This window comes from Oncorhynchus nerka, linkage group LG11 (genome assembly GCF_034236695.1).
Source record: "Oncorhynchus nerka isolate Pitt River linkage group LG11, Oner_Uvic_2.0, whole genome shotgun sequence".
Lineage (NCBI taxonomy): Eukaryota > Metazoa > Chordata > Actinopteri > Salmoniformes > Salmonidae > Oncorhynchus > Oncorhynchus nerka.
Window position 1 is genome coordinate 42,588,198 of NC_088406.1, and position 20,644 is coordinate 42,608,841.

The window sequence follows — 20,644 nt, forward strand, 5'->3', positions numbered from 1 at the left end:
AATGGAGTTACTAATAAGTACCCTCCCTCGCTCCTGTGTTGTGAACCAGCCTGTATGTTTTTTCAGGAGGTAGTGTCCCTAGCGGGGTTCCAGGCTCTCTCCCCCCGGTGGCGTCGGCAGGACTGCGTCACCCCCAAAGTCAGCTGACGGGTACGTCGGCGGCAGACCGCTACGCCGCGCTGGCCGAGCTGGACAACGTGTTCGGCTCGTCAGCCCCCGCCACCAGCGTCTACAACACCATCAGCACTTCTCAAGGGTACGAGAACACACCTTCAGATGAATTCACCCTCTTCCCATTACCGTCTAGTCTATGCCTTGAGTTCCTTCTGTCTGTCTTTCTTACATTCACATCTTTGTTATTATATAAGGCGAACTTCTTGGTACCAACAAGTAGATCTATTTTTAAAAATGATACTCAGCCCTCACCTCTCTCTAGTTGGATCCCAAATCGCACCCTATTCTCTAAAAGTGCACTGCTTTTAGCACCACTGCTATTGATCATGTAGGTAATAGGCTGTCATTTGGGACGCAGCCTCTGTCACGGTGAGTCCATGGGGTCACTCTAACGCCAGTGTTGTGTTGTGTCCCAGGGGGATGTTTGGCACTGTGACAGGAGTCTCGTCAGCCCAAGCACAACAATGTATGTCCAGCATGCCCCAGGGTTTTGGAGGTGAGTTACATCACTCCGTGTGTTTTCTTTCATCCCTACCCTTTCCCCTTCAGTGTGCACTACACTAGTTCACTCACCCCTTGGGTTTAAAAATATTGGATAGATGTAAGCGTGGACTATAGGGAGTTTTATTCATATTTAACTCACTATCTTGCGTCCATTACTTTTCGATCTGAGGGGGAGTGAACTATCATGGAAATTCACCACTAAGGACTCCAAGTCAAAGTAAATGAAGCAATCTTTATTGCTTACACTTGTAAAACCATTGCAGTAGAAAGGTTTACCTTAAGACCTTTGCTTCATACAGTTAGATACATGCTTCATTACACATTTTAATTTATGTAAGTTCTCCAATGTTATCACACGCACGCAAGGACAAATAGTCCCAACATAGCCCATTTTGCAAGGTTCACAGACTATGATCCAAACATAGTTGACAGCCAAGCTGTCACCTCCCACTCGCTATCTACATTGCCAGAGTAGCTTCTAGCGGTTTCTGATAATGACATTTCAGCTGGAGCTTTTGACTTTCTCTTCTTCCTTGGGGTTCCTAAGACAGCAAAATACTTGAAAAGAAAAAGGAAACACAAAATATGACAAGTATTAGTAATGCTTTAAGCTAGGCATAATCATATATGGCAAAAACCGAAGTTTGATTACATGACAATTCCCACTCTCCCTTAGCCTGACTCTATTATACCTTTGGGATTCTGTTCTGCTGGGGTCCACTAAAATGAAAGCTCTAAAAACACCTGCTCATGCTTTTACTCAGAATTCCTCGTCAGGCTGCAGGTTTTACGAGAGGTGTTCCCACTCTATATCACCCTCACTTTGCCGCTTTTTTCGGGCAAAGTGCAGTCAACTAGTAGAATTGTTTTTCCAAAACAAGCCCTCCCCCATCCTGAGCCTAGGATGTACAATGAATCTCCATGGCTAGTCAGGTGGTGTTATCGTCCCAGCCCAAGTCCAGAACCTTTGTACTCCTCCACACATCTCCCGGTCTTCTAATCAGGAGAAGCCTTGAGATCAGGAAGTGCACATTCCGGCAGCCTGCCGCAGTCCACTGGATAATTATCCTTCTCATACACAAAGAGCTATTTCTGAGACGAATATGTTCATAAGTGAATATAATGAGGAAAAACATATTGAGGGAATATAATGATATAAAATAGTGAAGCTATAAGACAGTGTTATAGGGCAATAGTTCACATTAGATCTATCATGTGACTCCTATCTCACCCTTATGGAAACATTCTGTCTGAGACAGGCCCCCTTTTGTACTTTGCCTCCGGCCACACATACATTTGCACATAGATCATTCCATCTAACCTATAACGCATCAATCACTACTGCTAGGCCACTTATATAGTTATAAACATACTAGAACTCGCTCAAGTCAATTAGTCAGTTTCCAACAGTCCCTCATCTGGAACAATGATCAGTCACATATTCCACGCTGCCTAGAATAAATATTGACTTGAACAGGAAGAGAGAGAATACATGTTTAATCATTTCACACCACCCTTGATGACAATGCGATTGGGGCATGGACCACAAAGCCCCTACTATCAATGTCCCAATTATGTTTAGACCAAGCTACAATCTAGTGGGTTTTCTGATCATCTCCCTCTCGGAGGACACAAAAAGATAAGGTTTCTCTGAGAGGAACACTCCCTAGACTCACTGGATTCTTACAAATATTGAATTAGTTTCAGAAACCATCTGCAGGATGAGCAGTGCACCCTCCCCTCACTTTGTGCTCTCCGCACAGTTTAGGGGCAGCTCTCTCTCTCTCCTTTCCAAATTGTAATTAGAACTATTGATCAATTATTACATTTACATTTACATTTAAGTCATTTAGCAGACGCTCTTATCCAGAGCGACTTACAAATTGGTGCGTTCACCTTATGACATCCAGTGGAACAGCCACTTTACAATAGTGCATCTAAATCTTTTAAGGGGGGGGGGGGGTGAGAAGGATTACTTTATCCTATCCTAGGTATTCCTGAAAGAGGTGGGGTTTCAGGTGTCTCCGGAAGGTGGTGATTGACTCCGCTGTCCTGGCGTCGTGAGGGAGTTTGTTCCACCATTGGGGGCCAGAGCAGCGAACAGTTTTGACTGGGCTGAGCGGGAACTGTACTTCCTCAGTGGTAGGGAGGCGAGCAGGCCAGAGGTGGATGAACGCAGTGCCCTTGTTTGGGTGTAGGGCCTGATCAGAGCCTGGAGGTACTGAGGTGCCGTTCCCCTCACAGCTCCGTAGGCAAGCACCATGGTCTTGTAGCGGATGCGAGCTTCAACTGGAAGCCAGTGGAGGGAGCGGAGGAGCGGGGTGACGTGAGAGAACTTGGGAAGGTTGAACACCAGACGGGCTGCGGCGTTCTGGATGAGTTGTAGGGGTTTAATGGCACAGGCAGGGAGCCCAGCCAACAGCGAGTTGCAGTAATCCAGACGGGAGATGACAAGTGCCTGGATTAGGACCTGCGCCGCTTCCTGTGTGAGGCAGGGTCGTACTCTGCGGATGTTGTAGAGCATGAACCTACAGGAACGGGCCACCGCCTTGATGTTAGTTGAGAACGACAGGGTGTTGTCCAGGATCACGCCAAGGTTCTTAGCGCTCTGGGAGGAGGACACAATGGAGTTGTCAACCGTGATGGCGAGATCATGGAACGGGCAGTCCTTCCCCGGGAGGAAGAGCAGCTCCGTCTTGCCGAGGTTCAGCTTGAGGTGGTGATCCGTCATCCACACTGATATGTCTGCCAGACATGCAGAGATGCGATTCGCCACCTGGTCATCAGAAGGCGGAAAGGAGAAGATTAATTGTGTGTCGTCTGCATAGCAATGATAGGAGAGACCATGTGAGGTTATGACAGAGCCAAGTGACGTGGTGTATATTATCCATTACCAATTATTACATTTACATTTAAGTCATTTAGCAGACTCCCCCCCCCGTTTTTCATGTTGCGTCTATCACTCGAATTTAAGACCCCCAATTTAGCACAGACACTGGCAGAATGTACATTTACAGACGGTGACATATATATAACGATGACATACATTATATTCATACATTTATAGCTTTAACTTTTCTCATCACAGCCCCCATTTGTCCCTGTCTTACACTGTCGCGAGTGGCATCGGTATCTCAATGCATTTTTTTGACCAAATTACTATACATTTCGCAGTGTGCAGACCCCTCACAATCAACCTGATACCCCAAATTAACAATTTTGGGCAACCTTAAATCAACTACGGGCACGGTTGACCATCCCCCCTCCCTCCCGGCACTCATTCTTCTGGCATTTCTTAATTTTCTTCTTCAGATAGCTTTACAGTTCATCCTCCCAATGTTACACATTTAACTCATACCTGTCAAAGTGGATGGCCCTTGATAATGTCCTGATTTCAATATCTGGGGAATAATCTCATTTCCCCAAGCAGACCAATCTCTCACCTGAGCCGCCACCACCATCCTTTATGGTCCAATTCTGTCTTGTCCATTTTCCGACTAGTGCACCAGCAGCATGAGAGAAGTTTGGACGTGATCTCTCTCCATGCTCACTCCACGTGGACGGTCTCCGGACTCATGCTGTGCTCCTGAGAGAAAAGGCAGTTGATAGCGTTGACTGGAATCTGTACACATGTTGCTGGCTCGGACTCGGGTCTCAGGTAGAAGGACAGGGCCATAGTGAACAGCATCGTCGCCATTACTTCAGCTGGTTAGAGGGGGTGAGGCTCACTGTTCTCGGTCAAATTGTCCCTTCCATGCATCTAGATACCATCTATGGTCACCGGAGGGCAGACCAGAACAACAGTTTAGGGCATTACTGATTCAGGAAATCCAGACAACTATTCACTGTATGACAAATTATTACATTCACAATATTCTTAACACACATTTCTCAGACAAATGTCAAAGAGAATAACAACACACTATTGAAGCCATTTTGCAAATTGGCTTATACTCCCCTAATATATTGGGAACCTCACCGCAGAATTACAGGGTCAGGGAGTTAGAGGACTAACCCTTAGGGAGAAATCCCGAACATACAGCACACCCAATCTGGTGAGAAAAAACGAAACAAACATAACAACAATAGCAATGCATTTCTTCATATTTACCAGCATTTACATATTATACTTAAATCTCACCCAATGTATCTAGCCTTTCTGATCAGGCCTCACCAGAAAGTCAGGACAGAGGTCATTCGACACCATTAAGTGAGTCTGTTCTCATTGAGTCTGTTCTTTTCCTTTTCTTTCCCTGTACTTCAGACTCAATTATTTATATATAATAGGATGACAACCCAACTCGGGATACGGGCTTTTAGCGGGTGGAATAGTGGGGACCAATTGGAGGTTTACTTAGTAGCAATACAAATATTATGGTACAGCTATATAGACACTCAATTATCATGTTACTTTTTAATGGTACGTTTACAAACATATATTTTGATAAATAGAATTGAAAGTTGTCTCATTATGGTAAGTGGTGAAATAAGTATAGCCAGTTACAATTGTAATGGCTTAGCAGATAATAAGAAAAGACTATCAGTATTTACCTGGCCAAAAGAGAAGGAATATAATATCTATTGTTTACAGGAAACTCATTCAACAATTTTAGATGAAGTTTTGTGGGAAAAGGACTGGGGGTCGAAATATATTTCTCCCACAGGCAAAGAAATTCAAAAGGGGTTTTAATTAACAGTAATTTTGATCCAAATGTGCCAATTGTTGAAACAGATCATCAAGGTAGATGGATTATTTTAAATATGTTATTGGACACTAACCAGATATGGCCTATTAACCTATACGGTCTAATAATGATGATCCAAGCTTCTTTGAAAATATATATAAGAATTTATCAACTCTACAAGCAACACTAGACTCTATTATTATGCTGGGAGATTTGAATACAGTCTTAAATACTTCCATGGACCGGAAAGGAAATCACACTACAAACTATCACCCTCAGGCACTGAAGGAAATCACACTACAAACTATCACCCTCAGGCACTGAAGGAAATCACACTACAAACTATCACCCTCAGGCACTGAAGGAAATCACACTACAAACTATCACCCTCAGGCACTGAAGGAAATCACACTACAAACTATCACCCTCAGGCACTGAAGGAAATCACACTACAAACTATCACCCTCAGGCACTGAAGAAAATCACACTACAAACTACAAACTATCACCCTCAGGCACTGAAGGAAATCACACTACAAACTATCACCCTCAGGCACTGAAGGAAATCAGGAATGTCAATGATATATTGGAATTAGTGGATATATGGAGGCTTAAATATCCTGACCTAGTGAGCTATACATGGTGGAGGCTTAATCAGGCTAGTCATCTTGACTACTTTCTTATGCCATTCTCTCTGGCACCAAAAGATTAAAAAGTGTTGATAGGGGACAGAATGCGGTCGGATCATCACATAATTGGCATATATATATATTACTCTTACAGAATTCCACGTGGGCGGGGATATTGGAAATTTAATCAAAGCCTACTAGATGATAAATTGTTTAGAACTAGGACAGAAGAATTTATAACTGACTTTTTCCAGACATAACTTGATAACAGCAGATCCCCTTATTGTATGGGACACTTTTAAATGTGCCATGCAATTCGGTACTCATCTATAAAACAAAAGCAATTTAGATCATTGAGTCCATATTAACAAAGGAAATTGAAGGACTAACAGTACAGTTAGATAGCAATAAAAACTGTACCATCGAGGCACAGAATAAGTTAGAGGAAAAAGAAAAGGAGGAACTTATTCAAGTGTATATCCAGTGTAATTTATTATAAAAATAAAGCGAACTGGATGGAATATGGGGGAAAATGCACCAAGTTATTTTTCTATCTTCAATATAGAGATGCTACCAAAAATGTTTTATTGAAACTTGTTACAAATGATGGAGTCACACACGATTCCCCAAATGATATTTTGAAAGAGGAAGTAAAGTACTTTAAGAATATGTTTTCATTTCAGTCTCCTCCATCTCCACTAACCGAAGCTAAATGTATGGATTTTTGTCCTAATAATAATATAAAATTAACATTTGTACATAAAGACTCATGTGAAGGCCAAATTAAAGAGGAGGAACTACTTGATGCAATTAAAGCCTTTAAGGCCGGGAAAACTCCAGGGCTGGAGGGCATACCAGTGGGAAGTATACAAAACTTTTTGGATATACTCAAAGGACCATTATTAACCATGTTTTAACCACTCCTATATAAATAGTAGATTATCGGACACGCAACAAGAACGTCTTATATCATTATTACTGAAACGGGACCCAAGTGGTATATATAAAGATCCAGTCCGTTTAAAAAATTGGAGATCTCTTACACTTCAGTGTTGTGATGCAAAAATCCTAGTAAAATGCTTGACACATAGAATTTTAAAAAGTATTGTCAGCTATTATTCATCCTAATCAGACAGGTTTTTTACATGGACGGTACATTGGAGATAATTTAAGACAAGTACTGGAAACAATAGAATACTTTGAAGTATCGGGGACACCAGGCCTGGTTTTCATATCTGATTTTGAAAAGGCTTTTGATAAAGTACGACTGGAGTTTATATATAAATGCCTAAAATATTTACATTTTGGGTAATCTCTTATAAAATGGGTTAAAGTTATGTATAGTAACCCTAGCTGAGAAATAGTAAATAATGGCTACATCTCAAAGTTTTAAACTATCTAGAGGAGTAAAACAAGGTTGTCCACTATCGGCATATCTATTTGTTATTGCCATCAACATGTTAGCTGTTAAAATTAGATCAAACAATAATATTAAGGGATTAGAAATCCGTAGTTTAAAACCTAAGGTGTCATTGTACGCTGATGATTCATGTTTCCTTTTAAAACCACAATTATAATCTCTCCACTGCCTCATATAGGATCTAGATACTTTTGTTATCCTCTCTTGGATTAAAACCAAATTATGATAAGTGTACTATATTACGTATTGGATCACTAAAAAATGCTAATTTTACATTACCGTGTAGTTTACCAATTAAGTGGTCTGACCAAGATGTGGACATACTTTGTATACAAACCCCAAAAGAAAGAAATTATCTCACTCCAATAAATGTTTATAGAAAGTTAGGAAAAATAGATAAGATCTTGCTACCATGGAAAGGAAAATACCTGTCTATTTGTGGAAAAATAACCCGGATTAACTCTTTAGTCATATCACAGTTTACCTATTTGCTTATGGTTTTGCCTACACCTAGTGACATGCTTTTTAAATTATATGAACAAAAAATATTCAATTTGATTTGGAATGGCAAGCCAGACAAAGTTAAATGGGCCTATTTATATAACTAATATTAATTCGGAGGGCAGAAATGATTAAATATTAAAGCATTAGACCTCTCACTAAAAGGCATCAGTCATACAAAAGTTATACTTATATCCAAACTGGTTCTCTAGTAAATTGGTAGGAATGTCTCATCCTATGTTCAAGAATGGCCTTTTTCCCTTTATTCAGATTACACCTGCTCACTTTCGGTTGTTTGAAAGGAAATAATCTCCAAAATATCGTTATTTTTTTTAAGCACGCCTTAAAAAGTTGATTGCAATTTCAGTTTAATCCACTTGAAAATACAGAACAAATAATACAACAAATATTGTGGTTAAACTCAAATATACTAATTGATTAAAAAAAACATTTTTCAAATACGTTTTTTTTTTAATGTATAATTTTTGTGAATGTTATCATAAATAGGACTGGTGAAGTTATGTCACACATGCAGCTAACACAGACATATGGAAATGCCTGCTCTACCCAATACTACAACCAACTAATTGCAGCATTACCACAAAAATGGAAGAGGCAAGTAGAAGGGGAAAAAAACAAGGAACTTGTATGTCGGCCTGTATTAAAGAATATAAATGGTTAAAGAAAAGTGTGATAAATATAAACATATACCAAAAAACTGACAACTGTGCCATATAAATTCAAACTGGTTGGGAAGAGATTTTCGATGTACCCATTCCATGGCACATGGTTTATGAATTGATAAGCAACACAACGACGTATTCAAAACTTTGCATTTTTCAATTTAAATTACTACACAAAATTCTTGCAACCAATATAATGTTATATATATGGGGGTACAATCTTCCCAGCTCTGCAGATTTTGATGTGAGGAGGCAGAGACATTAGATCATTTATTTATTTATGTCCATATGTAGCTCGTTTTTGGTCACAGGTCCAGGAATGGTTGAGGAATTGCAACATTTGCGTAGAACTAACGCTGCAGATAGAAATACTGGGTGATTTGAAAAGGCATAGTCAATCGATTAGTAATATAATAATTATTTTAGCAAGAATGTTTGTTTTTAATTTACAATCTATAGAAGCTATGAGAATAGAAAGGTTCAGTACTTTTGTGAAGCATCACAGCACAGTTGAAAAATATATATGGCAAATAGAATTCCAAAATGGATGGTGTTAAGAGATGGATGGGAGGGGTTGAATGGAGCTGAAGGGTTGGACTATAAGATAACCAATGTAAAAGATACGGGGTCTGTAAAATGTATATAGGTTCAGAAATGTTGTGAAATAGCACAGTTACAAATAGATGGACATCCAGAAACGGAGGCGGGACTAAAAACAAACAAAATATAACTATTGTAAAATAGATTGTGTCTGTAAAATGTGTATAAGATGTATAAACTGAAGGTAGAAGCCTAAATGTTATTGTTTATTAGTTTACTCCAATTGGGGTAAGGGTGGTAGGGTTTGCGGGGAATAATAAAGGTATATTCTTAAAGTATGTATATCTACATAGGTATGTATGTATATATGTATGCATACGTATATGGATATATATATTTACCAAAAAAAGATATGGGGGATTAGAAATGAAGACAATTACATTGATGGAAGCAACATTCTTTCTGCAATATTAAGCTGATCCACCCCTTTAAAAAAAAACATATTTGGTAATAGTAATCTCCCCTTTCATATCTTCACACACACCACACTTCACCTTTTTCTCATTTTCTTCATTCACACATCACACAGAACTTGCTTAGGTATTCACTCAGAATCCCTATATAACATTATCAATCGAGGTCCACACAGAACTTCTTTCAGTTCACACACAACTTTCTTATTGCTGGTGGTATTCACATCCATACCACCAGCAACCATCAGCACGGCAAAGTCAGCCTGAGGGGTACCAGTGATCATGTTCTTGAATCTCAGTGTCCGGGGGCATCAATGAGCCCCTACCCATCTCAGATGCTTCCTTCTCAAACTTTTCAATGGTTCCCCTGTCAATGCCTCTGCACCTCTAGATCAGATGGCCGGTGGTGGTGGACAGAATCCATATATAATGATATCAATCCAAGTCCACACAGAACTTTGTGCAGTTCACACACAACTTGCTTAGGCATCCACACAGAATCCCTATATAATGTTCAATCCACAGAACCTAATTAGGTATTCATTCAGACACACGCACACACAGACTCGAGGCGCTATTTCCCGCTTCTTGTTGTTTACATATTCAAACGAAGTTCACACAGAACATTCGTGCAGTTCACACAGAACTTCCTTAGGCATTCTGTGTGAATACCTATATAACGTTATAAACGAGGTTCACCGAACCTTTTCCTAGTTCTCTCTTAGAACTTGGATCCCTTCTTAAACAAATGTATTACTTCATTTAAATGTACTTTATTGAAATCCGTTGAGTTGTCCTAGGTTTCGTGGATGTTGTTTCCTCCCGGACGCGTCCCACAGTGGAGGTCTGGTCCGGGTGGGTCCTCGTCCTCTTTTAGTGAGACAGGAATATCCCTTTACGCCGTTCAAAGAATGTGCCACCGGTGTTCCCTCGCAGACCCTTACTGATGGATCACATCGAGAAGATCAAACATCCTGTGTCGTGGAAATTTACCACTGAGGACTCTTAAGTAAAAAAATCAATCTTTATTATCACGGCTGGAGAGGTTCACAAACTCAATCCAAGCTTGATGAAAACTCCGAAGGGGAGGTTCCCTTTCAGTCCTTTTATACTGCTACACAAACAAGTCATAAGCATGGTTGGTTCTTGTATGTGACTGATGTATACAACACAAGGCTTTTGACCTTGAAACTGAGATATTGTATCACTTCAGGTTATTACAAAAGCAGCCTTGTGCTAAACATACGATCATATACACAAAATACACATTTTCCATCGCAGACCGATTCCACACTTTGGGGAGAAGGGGGTAGATTAGAATTGGACCGTACATTTCTACAGAGCTAAAGTAGACACTTAGCTACTCAGAGATGAACTGATATGAGTTTGATGTCTCCTCTTTCCTTCTGCCAGGTCCGTCAACAAACCCCTTTGCTGCTGCAGCGGTTGCCCCGGCGATAGCCACCACCAACCCCTTCCAGAGCAACGGGAGAGCAGCGGCTATGGCAGCAGCAGGTGGGGACACGCCACGGATGTTTTGCATACCCAATGTACTTGAAACTAAAGACAGGCTTTACCCGAAATCATTCTTGCCTACTACTTACTAAAATTCTATACTATGTACTAACCCTACTACATACTGTTTAGAACAAACTGTTTAGTAAAAATGTATGCACTAAGCAACAGATATCAGCATACTAGGCACATGCGTACTTAGGTGTCATGTAATGTGCAATTGGGTTGTTCCCCGCCATTCGTACATCACGTCAGATCATCTGATTATCAGCTGTTGTCAAATACATGTGGGAGTCTGAAAAGACAATTATCTTCCTCAGTAGCATGCAGCGAATTCGTACTTGATGAAAAGCCTAAATGAGTATGACATCCTGGCATTTTAAGCTTTCTACGTTTTCGAAATATCACATACTCTAAAACGTTCAATTTTGCGCATACCCAATCAACATACTATTTAGAACGCAAGTACGGGTATTCGGACTCGGCCACTGAGTTAGAGGGTGCACTTAACCCAAAACCTGTCATGTGCAGGCCCATTGCAAAGATGGTTGATGAGCTCTGAAGTACATCTCTATGACTAAAGCCGATCTAGCTGTCGTGGTTAGCGGCCATTTTGAGGTAGTGCGGAAGAAAAACATGTTTCACAGATGGCAGCTATATTCCAAAGTCATGCTAAAATATCACAAATGAACTGAGGCAGGTGATCATGTAAAATATTTTCTTTGTAGCAAAATTCAAAGAATAGCCTAGCAGTCAACTGAAATCTCACAAGTCCATATTCTTAGATGACTTTTTACGGAGGATGATTGACCACCTGAAACCCTGTAAGAGGACTCATGGTCACAGTGGTCATGGTCATTAGAGGGCATAATGAGGTTATGAACCTGATGCCTTCACTTCATCTAATTGTATTCATCTTAAAGTAAGTATTTTGCCTGGGGCTTGGCTGCTACAAGACAGCAGCATTATTCATTAACAATAGTCTGTAGCTAAATGATGATATAGTCGAAGTAGTAACAGTTGGTGACTGAGTGTTTCTGTTATAAGCGTGAAGGTGTGTGCGTATGTATGTCTACGTGCAAATTATGATGGTTCTGTCTGATTGCTCTTGTGATGCTCGACAGGCCTGTTGGGGGCTCTGCATGGGCAGGGTTACCCTCCAGCCCACTTTGGTAGGTTCCCTCCTCCTCTTCCAGCTCACTCCTTTTCTCCCTCCTTTCTGCCTTCCTGTGTCTTGGCTGTGGCAGTGCTTCCTAGAGCTCCCCTGAGCAACCTGTGACTGTCTCGCCGACTGCATGTGTTGTGTCCCCTGACCTCTGACCCCAGTGCTACTTCTACTGTATATGTGAGTGTGGGGGTCCTGATGCCCTCACCAATCCCGCCCCCACTACCGCTCCCAGACTGTAGTGATGTGACATCGCCGATTACCCCTTCTTGCCCCCTGCTGGCCAAGAGAAATAGCCTAACTAACAGTCGTAGATTTTCAGCCTATAGCTGTTGGCGGTGTGTATGTCCTCCAGCTGAGCTCTGAGGTTAAACTGGTGTTGAAAGGACATCAAACTGCCAGATAACCATTTAAGAGTATCCTTGAACTGCACAACCATCTTGACTGTAAGCTTTTTATAGTTTTTCACCCTCCTGGATTCTGTACACTGCCTTTGCTAAGATTGCTTCTACCCTGAGTGCTGTAGTACTGTAACTGTGTGCTAGAGGCTGTGTACTTTAATGCTGGTTATGTTATGGATAGAGCTAGTCTCTGAGACTCGTTCTAGTCACAAAGTAGTTTTTCTGCTGTTGCTGTGTTTGTTTCTGTGTTTAATTGTACACTGCTCAGTAAAGGTGTTTTTCGTTCAGGTTGTGTGCAAATGTTAACCTGGCGTCAGGTTTGATTATAGCTAGACTAGGTGGGTGCTTCAGATGTTTTGTGGTCTGCGTTAGCACTTAGCAGTGATCGTGTAGCGTGAGCTCTGTGTAACTGATGTGATATTGTGTAGATTGAGTGTCCTCTCCTCTCCCGCCTATCTTGCAGCCACGTTTGGCACAGGGTCCATGAGCATGCCAGCCGGATTCAGGAACGCTGCTACCTACAACCTCCCCACCAGCTTCAGTGGGACCTTCCAACAGCCCTTCCCAGGCCAGGGCCCCTTCCCCCAGCCTCCGGCCTATCCCCAGCAACCCAACGGTGTGTGGGGGTGTTTGCATGGGTGTATGTGTGCTTTGCATGAATTTGTGTAGTGTACCCCTTTTCATTTAAACCTTTAGTATTCACCTCTTTCTCTGGTCCACCAGGAGGGGGGTTTTCAGCCTATGGTCAGGCCAAGGCTGTGGCGACCCCCTTTGGGCAGGCGATGGCTGCACCCGGGGTATCTAGTAACCCCTTCTTGGTGAGTGGGACCATTGGTTGAAAGCAAAGTGTCCACAGTCTCCATTTGATAAAACTTGTGTTAGTTTCACTGGTGGTGATTTAATGGCCCCCTTTCTCTCTCTCTCTGTCTTTGTCGTCCTTCCAGGCGGGCGCCCCTTCAGGACATTATCCCTCAGGAAGCTCTTCAACGAATCCTTTCTTATAGCACTGCTCCACCTGAACTCCACCACTAGGGTGTTGTCAACTGGCGTGCACCGCTCTCACCTCTTGCACTGTTTTGTTTCACAAGATGCTTGTGAAAAAAGACAAACCCAATGTTTCTAAAACTGGTATTTTGTATTAAGTGACGTAACTGACACCGTCCATGGCAACAAAAAACAAAACAAGGTAAAGGTGTGTAAAGGGGGGGGGGGGGGGGTGGCAGGAAGCCTAGCTGTTAAGAGCTCTGGGCCAGTAACTGAAAGGTCGCTGGTTTGAATCACTGAACTGACTAGGTTAAAAATATGTCTGTGCCCTTGAGCAAGGCACTTAGCCCTAATAGCTCCTCCTGTAAATTGCTCTGGATAAGAGGGTCTGCTAAATGACTCGCATGTAAATGTGTTAAAGGGTTGGAGTTTCCTCTCATCCTCCATCTAACCTGTGATCTGGCCCGGCCTCAGCTGAGCCAAATGTATATTCAAACTGGCCGATACTAAGTTATTGCAAAATATTCCCATTCATTATGCTGCAATTCTGTAAATATTTTTTTCTTAGAGGAAATTAGCTCTGTGCATATCAGTATTTGTATCTTTAACACGAGTTTAAGACAGAACTGTTACTTGGAAAATCTTAGAGGACTACTGTGAGTTACTGTATTTGTAAAGAAGAACCAAAAGCGGTTTGTACAGCGTGGTATCGGTAGGACTATTTTTACAGAGAATAAGAGGTGAACATGCGTTTCATAATTTGTTACAGAAGAGGGGGAGGAGCCTCTCTCCTCTTCTGTGATTGGCCTCGAGGGCAGAGACTCCACCTGGAAGGGGATGGGCTCTCACCTGTGCTCTCACCTGTCCTGCTGTCCAAGTGGTTTACCACAATATAGACTGAATACCACTGATGTTGGGTGTTAAAGACATTTAAGTTAATGTGTATATATATTAAAATGAATTTTAACTAAAAAGAATGACCAAACCATGTCTTTGTATTGCTGCACTGTACATCTCCATTTTCATATATTGAAATATTTTTGATATACTGTATATAAAAAGATTTCTATCACGATGAAGATGTTGCAGTCTGAATACTGTGGAGCTGTTACTCTTGCTCAGGAGTATAGACTGTAAAGAATATCAAACAATCAGACCTGACTCATCAGTGTCTTTAATTCAGTAGGGCACAATATACCAAAAAATGGTGCAAACGAAAACAAATATGAGCTTTCTTTTTGGACACACTCTGGTAGAAACTCCCCGTTTTCAAAAGGTTTTCTCCCATTCCGTGCCTACAGAACATGGCCCAGTGGTCAGTTTCTTCAGCTCAGTTTTTGTTCAGGGCCAGTGTCACTGTCTTTCAGACTTGGAGGCTCCTCTGCAGTGGTGGAGTGTCTGTTGCTTTGCCACCCTCTCATAATCATGTACACACCCCTCAGAAAGAAAATGACAGGGATGGCTGAGAAGTAGCTTCCATAAATGGTGAACTGCAAAAAAAAAGTGGAAAAACGTTAAGCTTATTCCTTACTCTTCAGTCGTAGGGCTAGCAAGCAGGTCTTATTGTCCTGTGACACTTGAACTGTTTCCACTGGATGTCATAAGGTGAATGCACCAATTTGTAAGTCGCTCTGGATAAGAGCGTCTGCTAAATGACTTAAATGTAACTGTTAACTCACCTGTGGGATGATTCCCAAGCCGAGCCCTCTGCCATCCACCACAACGGCTGTGATGATAGTCTGAAGGACCAAAGCCCCAAAGTTGTTTGCGCCGAAGATCAGTGCATATCTCTCCGTAGCAATTTGGAACCTGGAAGGAAAGGGGGCATGTTTTTCCCTCTACCAAATATTAAAGGGTAATTTTGTAACGTTTCAGATCTAAAAAGGGGTCCACGTCCCAGGGCATTTAGTTTTTTTTAGATCCAGTTATATCCCACAATCTAAAATTAATAGAATAAATAGATCAACACCATGGGGCCGATTCAGACCCAAGTTACACGCACGCTAATGGAACTTTTCTCTCTGCTCCACATGTTTCAGCCAGCTATCAGGGTTCAGGGTGGAGATCACAGAAATGTAGGTTTGGTAGAGAGGTGTCGACAGATATGCTGTATTCTGACCTTGGTTTAATTCCCTCATAATTCCACCACCTTTATGCGTGATGAAACAATGAATAATGTCGAGCAACCTATCTGTTCTAAGTGGAGCAACATCTAGGCCTACTTTATTTTTTCCAATAGAAATAGCACCATTCTCCGTGCACTGTAACTTACAAATTGATAAGCGCTAGGTAAATGATTAATTTGTGTGGATAAGTGGATTGTAAATGTATTTTACCCTATGATTACTGGAGACAAAATGAATGTAAAACCAGTCATATGGCAGAAAACTGAAGCATATCAATTTAACCCACAGGGTTATGAAATGCTGGCCTTATAACCTTCAGGGATGAATTTCGGAGACCCAAACTATAGACTTCTGTAGCCATGCGCAAATGACAGCATAGTGCCAAACCTACCAAGTTTATGATTTCTACAATGTTTTAATTATATGCCTGGACTTTTCACTGTTTTATTTTCCCAATTTGTATGGTGTTAAATACTAGCCACTATCAGTAGCCATCGTCAGTTATACCAATACATTTTGAACTCACGTTAGTGTTAGTTTCTGTACATTTTGCATCATGCCATCGCATCATTAGTTTACCTTTCATCTGTCACATTCGTGTGACTGTTCCTGAGGATCGCTAGCAATAGCGGATCATATTAGGCTAACGTATTACCAGCAATAATTTGGGACTATAGCCTATTTGAATCATTATGGAACGCAGACCATTCGTAACAGTTTCAACCTGGAGCCTGGCGCATGGTTCACGATGACTGGACTGCTGTCATCACAGTTCCATGATTAGTGAGGATCATTAAACCCTTTACAACCCGTTTCTGTGAAGTTATTTGGATTTTTTCGAATTATCTTTAAAAGACAGGGTCCTGAAAAAGGGCCGTTTCTTTTTTTGCTGAGTTTATTTAGCATATGCTATTGCGGGTGTAGCGAAATTCTTGTGTTCCTAGCTCCAATGTCGGAGTCCGTAGTATAAATATAGATGATGGGATATATGGACATAATATGTATATACTATGTAGTATTTCTGTAGAATACTTAGGATAGAATAGTATATTTACAGCAATAGTTAATAGGGTAGGCCTTGACTAGAATACAGTATATACATAAACTGTATTAAAGTAACCAATGTCCCATGGCTATGTACATAGGGCAGCACCCTCTAAGGTGCAGGGTTGTGTACCGGGTGGTAGCCGGCTAGTGACAGTGACTAAAGTTCAGGGCAGGGTACCTAGCGGAGGCAGGTTGGTGGCATTGAGATAGAAGCTGTTCTTCAGTCTCTTGGTCCCAGCTTTGATCCACCTCCACTGACCTCGCCTTCTGGATGGTAGCGGGTGATCAAGCTGTGGCTGAGGTCCTTCATAATCTTCTTGGCCTTCCTGTGACACCCAGTGCTGTAGATGTCCTGGAGGACAGGAAGTGTTTCCCTGGTGATCTGTTTTGTTGCAATGTCATGTGCATGTTTAAAGTGGCGTTTAAATACAAAACAAATTGACAATACAACTTTCATAACAGTTACATACCAATAAAAAGAGACTAGCCTGCTGGCCTTACTGGGTCGATAGGAACATTAGCACGAGCTATTTAGGAGAGATATCACAAATGATTGTCTAGTTCTGTTTTTCCTGCAGAGGGGAGCCCTATTCCTGCACCCAGAGGGGATTAGTTTAAAGTCCGGGTACAGGGGGTGGCTTGTTCTAAAATGATTTTGTGCAGAGGGCCCAGAACTTAAAAATCTCATCCAGACCTGTCTATTTGACTCCAAGTACCTTGCTTGCTGTGGTGATAATCCTTCTCAGCATATTTCTCTGGCTGACAGTGGCATTGCCAAACCAACAAACAATACAAAAAGTTTAAATAATCTCATAGTCCAGTCAACATTAAAAGATCCCAGCTTTTTGAGAAAGTACAGTCTCTGCTGACTCTTGTTGTAGATCAGGTCTGTACATTTACTCTACTCAAGTTTATTGTCCAAGTGGACACCCAGGTATTTGTATTCCTCTACAATCTCTATGTTCTGACCTCTGATAGATGTTGCAGAGGTAGGTGTTGTACACTTCCTGAAGTCTATGCACATCTCTTTGGTCTTGTTGGTATTGAGGACCAAGTGTGATTGGTCACACAACTCTACAAAGTCATTTAGGACCGGGCCATGGTGTTCCTCATCATCATGCAACAGGCTGATCAAGGCAGTGTCATCAGCGAACTTAACGAGGTGTCTGTCAGGATGGGAACTGACCCACTGTGACCTCTGGCTCAGGAAGTCCAACAGCCACAAAACTAGCCCCCCCATCTAAGGAGTAGTCCCTAATGAATCTCTGTGCCAGAATGTAAGGCTGGATTGTGTTGAAGGCAGAAGAAAAGTCATGGAATTTGGCACCCTCTAGATCTCTATAGACCATGTCGAAGAGATTAAGAATGGCATCATCAACTCCTCTGCTGGGCTGATAGGCAAACTGAAACGGGTCGAGGAGCTTCTGGGTGGCGCTGTACACAATGCTGTATCTGTAGAATTTTATGAATGTCTTCTGTGCCAAGACAAAATTCTTCAGCCTCCTGAGGTTGAAAAGGCGCTGTTAAGCCTTCTTCACCACACTGCCTGTGTGGGTGGACCATATCAGATTGCCAGTGATGTGTACGCCGAGGAACATGAAGCTTTTCACCTTCTCCACTGCTGATGTTGAAACAACATGGAAAACTTATTGGATTTGTAAAAAGGGCATTTAATTATTTATTCTCTACCCAACTCTTAACCTAAACTTGGTGACATTTGTTGTTGATTTAAGTTTGAATTCACATTTAGTTGACAACTCAACCAAATGTAAATCAAAACTAGAGGTTGAACGTCTATGCCCAGTCTGTGTCAACTTTTATTTTGATTATAAATGCAAGTATACAGAGCACCATGACATTAGAATTTAAAGTAAAAGTTTGGTGAGACACCTTGCCCTCCTCAGTTTTGGACAGATTATTGTCTGTGGTCAGAACCGGTCAGATAAAAACACTTCTACTTTGGGTTCTTCTTTTTGGTCCACTGCATGTTCAAGCTTGCAGTGGTGTACACAGGGTTGGGCTTGGAGGCTCCTCTGCAGTGGTGTACACAGGGTTGGGCTTGGAGGCTCCTCTGCAGTGGTGTACACAGGGTTGGGCTTGGAGGCTCCTCTGCAGTGGTGTGCACAGGGTTGGGCTTGGAAGCTCCTCTGCAGTGGTGTACACAGGGTTGGGCTTGGAGGCTCCTCTGCAGTGGTGTACACAGGGTTGGGCTTGGAGGCTCCTCTGCAGTGGTGTACACAGGGTTGGGCTTGGAGGCTCCTCTGCAGTGGTGTACACAGGGTTGGGCTTGGAGGCTCCTCTGCAGTGGTGTACACAGGGTTGGGCTTGGAGGCTCCTCTGCAGTGGTGTACACAGGGTTGGGCCTGGAGGCTCCTCTGCAGTGGTGGAGTCTCTGTGGCTTTACCACCCTCTCATTATCATGTACACACCCCTCAGAAAGAAAATGACAGCGATGGCTGAGAAGTAGCTTCCATAAATGGTGAACTGCAAGAAAGAGTGTAAAAGCATTAAGATTATTCTTCAGTTACACAGTTCAGATAAAAAAATAAAATACTTTTTGAATGAACCAGATACTTAACATTGTTGTATTCATTTTTTTTGTCAAAGATCCAGGACAGTTCATAACATCCAAGGCAAAAGTCCAAGGTACCTATTCCTAATTTTGGATTATAACACAACAGCAGCAGGAAAACTTGGCTGCAGCTCCTAGCCCTCACAGGCCCCTCAGTGGACACATCCCATGCACACCTGTCCCCTCCTTCTGGGGTCTGTGGTGGTTCACTTAGACTCTGATGGAAGAACATGCTTCTCTGTGGCATGGGCAGGAAGAGGGAAGTCACCAGGGCAATGGAGATCATCACCAGATTAAGTACCAAGATGTTATTGTTGTAAGACATGAGGCTGAAACAGACCAGCAGCTGTCCCAGCACAGATCCCACTGTGTAGCCTAGCAGCTGTACACTACGGCAGTAGGATGTAGCCTTGCTGTAGTGTTTCATGTCCACTATGCTGTAGATGTATGAGAAGTAGGCCACCTCACAGGCCGACTTCACGCCATGGAAGAACTGCATCGCCTTAAAGGCTGCCACCACCTGCACCAATAGCATCATCGCCCAGGTTAGGAAGAAGTTGATGCACTGAAACACCACTACGGGCTTGTAGCGCTACCAATCGGTGAGCAGAAAGACTGGCACCATCACAGCTAGGTAGGAGTAGGTCCACACAGGGTAGATCTCGTTGGTCACCTGGGTTAGAGTGCAACACTGCTGTCTGTTTGGGAGGTTGCAACATTCAGATAGAAAATGAATTGATTGATTGTAGCGACCTTAACCCAACATCTAGTGAGCGATGCCGCAACCTCATCAAAAGGTTCAGATCTCTTGCCGTAAAGGCTAAGGTGTTGGGCTGACAGCCACAAGTTCACAAGTTCAAACCCTGGTCCAGATTACTTCCTGACCTCAGTTGCTGCCATTAAAAATGTGTGGGCAAGTGTGAGCATTTTCTCCCTTGATTTTCCTTTTCTTTATCAAGCTGGTAGGTAATACAGTGGTCAATAACAGGGTTATACTACTGATAAAGTTGTAAAGGCACAAATACTCAATGAAGGAAATCGTTACACCCCTCTAAAGATAGTATAAGAGCATGAATACAATGCATTGAAATGTTTGTCCTGAAGCCTACTGTACCTGTTCCACCATCAGGTTTTTGTTTGGACCAGTCAGGTAAGGGTAGATGAAGGGTACAAGAGGTTTCACAGTACCGCAGAACCCATAGATGCACAGCAGAGTGGTGGGCTAG

The 20,644-nt window shown here is 42.2% G+C and overlaps 1 protein-coding gene across 8 annotated transcripts in view; it reads left to right on the forward strand.

Moving 5' to 3' along the window:
- LOC115136900 (arf-GAP domain and FG repeat-containing protein 1-like) overlaps positions 1–13,798 on the forward strand; it is a 41,818-nt gene extending 28,020 nt beyond the window's left edge. For 4 of the 8 annotated variants that reach the window (XM_029672797.2, XM_029672800.2, XM_029672803.2 and 1 more), the window contains 7 exons: positions 67–256; positions 591–670; positions 11,022–11,123; positions 12,248–12,295; positions 13,153–13,305; positions 13,386–13,507; positions 13,634–13,798. In XM_029672797.2, coding sequence (XP_029528657.1) covers positions 67–256; positions 591–670; positions 11,022–11,123; positions 12,248–12,295; positions 13,153–13,305; positions 13,386–13,507; positions 13,634–13,693 — 755 coding nt within the window. In that variant the 3' untranslated portion in view covers positions 13,694–13,798. The remainder of the gene's footprint in view (positions 1–66; positions 257–590; positions 671–11,021; positions 11,124–12,247; positions 12,296–13,152; positions 13,306–13,385; positions 13,508–13,633) is intronic. The other 4 variants (XM_029672798.2, XM_029672799.2, XM_029672801.2 and 1 more) reach the window with 4 other exon arrangements.
- The last annotated feature ends 6,846 nt before the right edge of the window (positions 13,799–20,644 follow it).